This window comes from Meles meles, chromosome 10 (assembly GCF_922984935.1).
Source record: "Meles meles chromosome 10, mMelMel3.1 paternal haplotype, whole genome shotgun sequence".
NCBI classification, from domain to species: Eukaryota; Metazoa; Chordata; class Mammalia; order Carnivora; family Mustelidae; genus Meles; species Meles meles.
In genome coordinates this window covers 37,027,622-37,036,624 of record NC_060075.1, presented here as the reverse complement: position 1 = coordinate 37,036,624, position 9,003 = coordinate 37,027,622, and the positions used below count along the sequence as shown (strand labels likewise).

Genomic DNA, 9,003 nt, shown 5'->3' with positions numbered 1-9,003 from the left:
ACAAGTCCCCAGATGATATTGCTAGTTTGAGGACATTTTGAGAAGTAAGATCAGAGAGGGTATGTTTTATCTGGTTAGTGTGTAAATCAGTGTAGGCTACTACCTTTTCCTTCTGTATCTGTGAATTCTTTATCAGAGACTTCTACCCTGAAACTGCCCATTTCTCACTTATCACTGACAGTGTTACTATAAGCTAGTGTGATCACTTAAGGTAAGGCATTCTGCCACTTAGCTGGCATAAAAGTCCATACAAAGATAAAAACAACCTGAAATAAACAGAAATGAACATCACACATTAACTTAAAACATAATAGTTTATATTTAATATAGTACTTCTCATCATGGAGATATTATTCAGTTAATACAAAGTTTTTTTTTTAACATTAAATCTCTTCCCCATTTCAATGTCAATAGAAAGTATTTTTTTACATTAAATATTCTCTAAATTTTAACATCAGATACATTGAATACATTTTTATTACCTCCCCCACCAAAGAAATAAAATTTTAATTTCCGACTGTATTTGATTTCTAAATACAATATTAAGTTGGGAATTAACAAAACAAAACTCTAATAAAAATATGAAGAAGACTCCTCAATGATGGAGGAACTGGCAATTTCCTAGGATTCTGGGCAAGGGTTTCCTTGTTCCTATTTCATGCACTTTAAGAATTCTGAGAAACTATGAAATAATATGTAAATTTCAGTCATCTGACTTCTTTGACCCTTTAACCAGCATATATGAATTATAGACTGCTTTTTTCAGTGCACTATTTTTTGGTGGGTTTTTTTTCCCCATTTAACATATATTAATTTGTTCCCATTTACAGGGAGACAAGAATGTGAAAATACCGTATTTCTTGGGAACTTTTAGACTTTAAAGCTGTTTTTAACCTCAGTAACACAAAGGTTTTCTGGGCAAGGTTCGATGCAGAAGGCCCATCACAATCACATCTGTCCATTCCTCTTTCGAGCATATACCCCCAAACAAGCACAAATGCCTGTAATGCTGAGAGCCACACCTAGCAAGAGAGCGATTGCATCTCCAGCTTCTACTGCTTCAACAACTGGCAGCACCAAAAGCAGTGAAATGAGGACCAAGAGCAACTGTGTTGACACTGAGGTCATGATGTTGGGATCTTCAGGTATCTGGATCTCGAGGACTGAAGGTTTCTAGAAATCAAACGTGGAAACAAAAAGGAATCATTAATAATTCCCACTTTTTCAAATGACAATATGAATACATAAATAACAATCCGCACACCTTTTAAATTTAAGTTTCTGACCCATATTCTCATTTTATGGTAGAAAAAACAGGTTAAGTTTATAAAAGGTATTTAAGGATGGTCATTTGAGGCTCATCTTCCCTTTCCATGTTAATTCCTTGACTCCGGCTATTTTTCAACACTCTATCATGCCGACACCGTGTGACTCAACTAAGCAAACCGAACAGAACACATTAAGAACAAAGAGAAAACATGCAAGGCACTCGGAAACTTAAAATATCCCAGTGAGTAAAAATTACATTTCCTTAGGATTTCTCCCATCCAGGAAGTGCAGACAAATCTGGCAAAAGTCACGCCAACATGTAAGTCTGTGAAGTTGAGAGGAATTAGTAAAACTTACCAAAAAAAAAAAAAAAAAAAAAAAAAAAAGATTTACGTATAATTCTCTCTGATTCGAAATCGTTCCTTCCTGGAGTTCCGGATCGCTGAGGCTAAGAGGTTTCACGTGACAGAGCCTATTAATCAGAAGAGGGTAGGATTTAAGAATTATTCACCATCACCATCATCAACATTATTATTATTAAAGAGACGCCATAGTCAGTGCAGAGCGAAGAGGTCGTAGGGGAGAGAGAGGAATGTCTAAATAACTAGAGAAAACAGTTGTTCAAGCAGGGGAACTAGATTTAAAGTTGGTCAGTTCGCCCGCCCAGGAAAAATAAATCAAACCCCGAGACAAGTTCGTGCCAGGACTTGAGATTAAGATTTTAAAAAGAATCTCTGCTTTGTCCCGGCGAGGTGCAAATACTAACCCTGTTTTACAAATACACTGAAGCAATCTTAAGTATCCTTTGGAGACGAGTTCCTACATTACCTCCCCGGAAGCAGCCATTAGAGGAATGGCGAAGAGGGCGGGGTCTCCAAACTACACTTCCCACAATCCCCGCCGCGGTCGACTCACAGGATGCGCCGGCGCGTTCCCCTGTAACTGGCTGAGAGAGTGACGGGCACGCTGCACGGGGGACGAGGAGGAGCAAGCCTGAGGGGCTTCCTCACACCAACATTTTACCGGTAAAGTGGTTTAGTGTATCTGTTGTACAAACGCTCTCTCAAAAATAAGATAAAGAAATGACAGCAAGTGGCTTTTACCCTATTTAAGGTTTTAAGCGACACAAATAGTTATGTCTTTTTTTGACTGAAATGACACAGCAGCGGAAGATAACACCCGAGGACAGCCATCTGTTTCAGACCGTTTTAAACTAGCGGCTTCCAACGTTTTGGAGCAGGGAATCCCCTGTCACCATCTTCCACATGTGCCTTGTGACGTTTTGTTCATTCCCTTTAAGCAATGGGGAAAACATGTTTAATTAGACATTTTGAAAAATATTAAGACCATTTGTAGGGAAACACAAAGTTCAGGAAAAATGGTTTTTAGGAAGATCTTTTTTATTCGGTTTCTGGAGTTAGGGGAATCCCCATTAGCTCAAGAGTGCAGTGTCTGTATGGTACACTTAGTGATTTCTTCTCAATCATGTCTTTATGATACCACACTATTTGCCCCCAAATATTTATGAAAAGATGTGAAATTACTACTTTTAAGTCATAAGTGAGTTATTTGCATATATAAGGCAACCCCTTTCTGAAAGGCACTCGTTGAAGTCCAATATCTGTGCAGTCCTTAAATGAAACTTCTAGTCACACCTACCTTTCTGTACTCCCATTTACTGATTCGACAATTTATTTAGCAGCCTCAGTAAGTTATTCGTGATGTGGGTTAAGGATGAAGTCACTGCCCTGTCAGAATCAGTCAGTCTCTCAGAGCAGATGCACTCGGCTCAGTGCCCACATCTCGTACCTTATCTTTTTTCATAAATGTTACTAATCTCTCTAGACTGACAGCAAAGGTTTACATTCTTATATCCTAACAGGCACCCAGCAATAAAGTTGGCTAATCGTAATTATTTGAATAAATACACGTGCCAACAAGATTTCATGAGACAAAGAAGTGCCAAATAAACCAAACAAAAGTCTCTTGCATGTTGGAAGTCTGAGGATAACTACACAATAATATTGTTAGCGTTGCTTCTCTAAATTTGATTGTTTTAACAAACGTCTGTCTTTGCCTCATTCGCTTTGAACTTTTTAGTTTTCTACCTTTCCAATCAAGTATATTTGAAATATATTACAAAATATTACCTTGTATTTTAGTGTGAACATTTTTTGGATTTTATTTTCCCGTTATGTTTATTTCAGTTAGCTAAAGTCATCAGAGACTACTTTAAAGTTAGTGTTATTACAGGTTTGTTTCTAGGTGTGTCAACATTGAAGATAGTGGTTTGAAGTTTGAAGAGTCTGTGGATGGTAGAATGCTTTTTCTTTAAAATATTAAGATGTTAATGATCTGAATCATCTGAAACAGAGTGTTAGAAGTTTGTGCAGAAGTGTTTTGGGCCCAAGTAGTTTTAAAATAAAGTTGATTAGCTTTCTCTAACTAGCACCCACCCCATTCAGGCAATTTAATAAATGTATTGCTATATATCCTTTCGTGTGCCTTATCCCAGTCCTAGTATCCAAGTTGTATGGTATCCTAATTCTCAGCTTTTTCTTACTACCCTCGTGATTAAAAAAATTAATCACGTATTCCTTTGCTTAAAACTATCCAGTTTCAACACATTAAGCTGAAGTCCAGACTCTTTATCTAGACTCACAAAGCTCTATACATTCTGGCCTCTCTGATTCTCTGATATCAGTCCATCACTCTTCCATGCCTATTCGATTCTAATCACATTCACCTGTTTGCTATTTCTTAAACATGGGAATTTTGTTGTTTCCTATTGAATTGCCCTTCTTGTTGTCTCTGCCAGTAATACTTTTCCTACAGACATTTTAATGGTTGTTTTCTCAAGGTTCTGCTTAAATGTCACCTTCTTCCCTGAGCACCTCACAAAAGATATCTCTCCCGTCACAGTCTATTCACTTTCTTGCCTTATTTTTTCTTTATAGAGTCTATCACTGAGATTATATTATTTATGTATTTGTTTATATGTGTAGTAGGTAAACAAATACAGTAAACTGAAAATTCCATAAAGGACAAGAAATATTCCTGTTTCATTCATACTGAGTTCCTAGCTACTAGAACAGTGTCTAGCATGATAGGTACTTAGAAGGTATTTTGTGGATGAATGAATATTAGTATAAGACTACAATTTGATTAATATTTACCTTTATAGTGTTCATGGTAGAAACTACCTTATTTGTAGGATTGGCTTTTGGGCCAAGTATGAAGATACCTGATGATCTAGACTGAGCTTACTTTGAGTCTTCATTCAAAATTTGGCCTTGCATATTTACCAATAGTATTATTAACAAGAATTTACATTTATGTACATATAAAATATAGTAGTATCTAAAACAAGAATATACTTTGTTCAGGAAGCTGTCTATAATGTCCCTACTTAGCTCCTCTATCCACTTGAAGCATCAGGATTTTGACAACAAAATCAACAAAAGTTGATTAACTCTACCTGGATCACGTACTTTTTCTTTAACAATACTGGAAAGGTTCACTTTAAATACTTCTTAATGTTGGATGAACAATATTGACATTTTTGGTGAGATAGTGCTTTATTGTGCAGATACAATACTGCAGGATGTTTAGCATTCCTAGCCCATGCCCAATAGATGCCAGTAGGATCTCCTAGTCACAAGGACTGGCCTCACAGCTGCCCTCTCACATTGCTAAATACTCTTTGGTTGTACATACTGTCCCTAGCTGAGAAACACTCCAGATTTCATGAACAAAATGAAGGGTATAGTTGAGAATGGAATGAAACCAAACAGCAAAGAGTTTGCACACATGGGTGTATGTGTATACACACACACAAACATATATACAAACACCCTAACACTGCAGGGTCTTCATAATTTAGATCCTCTTCCCTTAAATATACTGGTTTTATGTTTTGTGTTATTTACAGATTCTTTTCTTTTTCCTGTTAGCATCTCTACCAGACAGATTCCACTGGTCACTTTCTTATAGCAACCCTGATATGTAGATTGAAATGAGATTTCTGCTTTTATATCTGCCCCTCAGCTTAGTCTTTAAGCTACAGAGAGCTTGTATGATATAGTGTAAGGAATATTAGTTTTTTCCCTTGGTGGCTTTGTGGATTTGGATATTTATTTACTCTCTTTGAAGCTCAGTTTCCTTTTACAAAATATGTTGTGAGAAGATTAAAGAAATATTTTTAAAGTGACTGAAAAAGTGAACAGAGATCAATACTCCTCAACTCCCCCTTTAATTGTATTTCTAAATCTGTGGCTACTGGTTAAAAGTTAGGGTTTCTGGGTCAGACTACTTGATCAGAATTCTACCTCTGCTGATTACTAGTTGTATGACAGTTCTAAACCTTTCTAATACTCAGCTTACCTACCTATAAAATTGGGTGTAGTACTATCTACTTGTTACGTATAGTAGGAGGATTAAATGAACTAGTTCCTGGAATTAGTAGTTGGCATGTAGTAAGCCTTCACTGAATATTAACCATTTAATTTGCTGTTTTTTTTTTAAAGATTTTATTTATTTGACAGAGAGAGAGAGATAGAGAGATCACAAGTAGGCAGAGAGGCAGGCAGAGAGAGAGAGAGAGGGGAAAGCAGGCTCCCTGTTGAGCAGAGAGCCTGATGTAGGACTCCATCCCAGGACCCTGAGGTCATGACCTGAGCTGAAGGCAGAGGCTTAACCTACTGAGCCAACCATTAGGTGCCCCTAATTTGCTACTGCTTACTTTTAATCAAATCCTTGAAATATGAAGTCTTTAGGATGTGGTTTCTCTCCATTGTGAATGTGCTCTTCTGCATAGTAAATAGCAAATACTTGTGGAAACGTTGGATGCAGGCACAGTTTAGGCACCCTAGGCTTTGGGTTGAGGGCTAACAAGAAACAGTCTCCAAACTCTAAATCTGTAGTAGTTGTGATAAAAAAGCATCCAGTTGTTGCCTTGATGGCATTTTCTATTTAACTATTTCATACCTATTGGGGGTTATATTTATTTTTAAAACATATTCTCCACCTAGCTGGTGGTACATCATTAATTCATTATATTGAGTCCAAGAAATTTTGAAAAAATGGCTGAGAGGGTCTAGATATGGGGGAACAGCCTTAAGAAATCATTTGGCTTGAATGATCTCTTGGATAACCTCAACAAAACCCAACAACAAGCAAACGCTCTTAATTCCTTTTGAATTCTGTTTCTAATTATAGTAGCTGATCTGTAACTCTGCACTGCTTTCCCCATAAACTGCAGCAAAGTAAAAGGCAGTATTAGAAGCTTTGCTAAAAGGGAATTATAATAATTGAGACTCTGGACTCAGAGGAATGTATTACTTTTGATAGGTTGTTATGGGATGATTAACTGCAGATCTTGTAGGACAGATAGAAATTCTTTTATATTATGCCTGAAGAGATGGCACTTCACACAGTGGTTGAACATGGTACCAAGATTTTTACCTTACCCACTTGGCTTCAGTAAGGTTCCCTGTCTTAAGAAGACAAATATTAGGGGCACCTGGGTGGCTCAGTGGGTTAAAGCCTCTGCCTTCAGCTCAGGTCATGATCTCAGGGTCCTGGGATCGAGCCCCGCATCGGGCTCTCTGCTTGTCAGGGAGCCTGCTTCCTCCTCCTCTCTCTCTGCCTGTCTCTCTGCCTACTTGTGATCTTTGTCTGTCAAATAAATAAATAAAATCTTTAAAAAAAAAAAAGAAGACAAATATTATTCTTCTTGTAACCCTTACTTAGAACTTGTTTGCTTGCACTCCACAGATGAAAGGGCTATCTATTTTGTCAAATAGCTCACAAAAACAAACATGATTCTTTCTTTTTTTTTTTTTAAGATTTTATTTATTTATTTGACAGAGAGAGATCACAAGTAGACAGAGAGGCAGGCAGAGAGAGAGAGAGGGAAGCAGGCTCCCTGCTGAGCAGAGAGCCCAATGCAGGACTCAATCCCAGGACCCTGAGATCATGACCTGAGCTGAAGGCAGAGGCTTAACCCACTGAGCCACCCAGGCGCCCCTGATTGTTTCTTTTTAAAGTTTGTCTTTGACTTATAAGTCAAAGGTCATTATAAATGGTTTTCATTAGTTTATGAGGTACACTGTAATTGGAAATGTAGACCCAGGGGTTACTAGTATTAAATGATGTAGAGGCAGGGATTAATTTCTGGAATTCAATAAATATAATAATCTCTTCCACTCCTTTGACCCAAACTTACTTTTTGATTTTTTTTATATGCCTAAAAACCACCCTAATGAACTATTATTGTCTAGTTATAATTCAGATGTAGATATTTGGTCTAGGTCATAGACCAGGACAATAACTGCCGTATTGTATGTATGCAGTCCCTTTTCTAGAAGAGACCATCATTTTCTTAGCAATGCTAGAGAGATGAGCAGCTTCTTCTGTGCCCAGCATCTGCCAGCAAGAAGTTCTCCTTGTGAATATATTTGGAAGCCACATTAACCACAATTCTTCTGAAGCATTACCATATTCATTTTCTCCCTTAAGCTGTCTGAATGCTCCTGCAGGCTTCTATATAGTTCCCCTTTAGCATTAAGTATCTAGGGTTATCAAATCCAGAATTTAGTTTTTCAGTTCAAGAGGAGCTAAGCCTATACCACCCTTCACTAAAATAGAGACCACAGGTAGTCAGTAATATTCAGAGACAAAGAACATTATTTTAGTCACTTATCTGAGTGGTAGAGGGCAAAATTTACCAAGTCAGTTGTTACCAGGAAATAGTTTCAGAGAAGAATGGAAAAATGGTTCTGCTGATAAGGATTAGAAGTGAGTCATTGCTAGGCCCTGAATTAAGACACTTCTGGGATTCATCAGAAGAAGCACAATGGGCTGACAACGGGATTTTGCAGTGTGTGTGTCAGGGAATTCATAAAAATCCAGATTTTCTCATTAGTAATTGAGCCAAGCCACGTGAATAGAGACATTTTATTGGAGCTTCACAATTTAAAAAGACCAACCCAGAGCTGGTCAGTATTTCCCATCAATAATAGGACATTTATCACTGGGATTATTACATTAGAGCTAACTAATCATTAGGCTACCAGGATGGGATAAGCTGCACTTTACAGAGCAGTGCAGCCACTGCAGGAAAAAATACCTGCTGAGGCTAAACTGATGTCAGCATCTTTTAGAGGTATTTGGGCAAGCTGCAGTTGTCACTATTGACATGGTTCCAGGCACCATTTAGAGCCCATTACAGATGTGGCCCTCACTTCTACCCATGAACCTCTGTAATCTGTGGATTCAATTATACACACATGTCTGCGGTGTCCAGGGAAATAACACCTCCACAGATCTTGGCAGATTCAAATTTTATCTACACTGCTAGGCTTCCAGGAGTTGGTTAAGAATTCTTGGATGAGACAAATTTATAGTTCTGAAAGTTGTAAGGTTATCTCTTTATTTAACACTTTATTCACTATGGAATTGGACTGATTAAGAACATTGTCTTTGGAGATGCCATTGAAGGGCCCCAAATTTATCTCTCCACTTACTAATTCTGTGAGTTTGTACAAATGGCCTACCTAACTTCCTAAAATATTTTGCTCCTTAAAATAATTCTCTGAAGCAGATAGTATTATTATATCCTGTTACAGATGTGGAAATTGAGACATTGTTAAGTAATTTATCCAAGGTTATATAACTAGTGAGTGGTAGAGTCAGGATATGGACCTAGGAAATCTGACAGAGTCTGTACTATTA

General features: G+C 37.5%; 1 protein-coding gene across 4 annotated transcripts; it reads right to left on the bottom strand.

The window, feature by feature from the left end:
* Positions 1-295: 295 nt before the first annotated feature.
* Positions 296-2,134, bottom strand: SMIM30 (small integral membrane protein 30). 4 transcript variants are annotated; one of them, XM_046020827.1, is made up of 3 exons: positions 2,036-2,134; positions 1,627-1,741; positions 296-1,173 (listed from the first exon to the last, which is right to left on the bottom strand). In XM_046020827.1, exon 3 carries the CDS (start codon positions 1,126-1,128, stop codon positions 949-951), a length of 180 nt encoding a protein of 59 aa, XP_045876783.1. In that variant the 5' UTR covers positions 1,129-1,173; positions 1,627-1,741; positions 2,036-2,134; the 3' UTR covers positions 296-948. The 4 variants fall into 4 exon arrangements, with proteins under 4 accessions (XP_045876783.1, XP_045876781.1, XP_045876782.1 ...); XM_046020825.1 differs by having other exon boundaries at positions 296-1,174; positions 1,639-1,741; XM_046020826.1 differs by having other exon boundaries at positions 1,663-1,741.
* Positions 2,135-9,003: the final 6,869 nt, after the last annotated feature.

Coding starts and splice junctions, on each gene's coding strand:
- SMIM30 (XM_046020827.1), bottom strand. CDS start 1,128: ATGACCTCAGTGTCAACACAGTTGCTCTTGGTCCTCATTTCACTGCTT.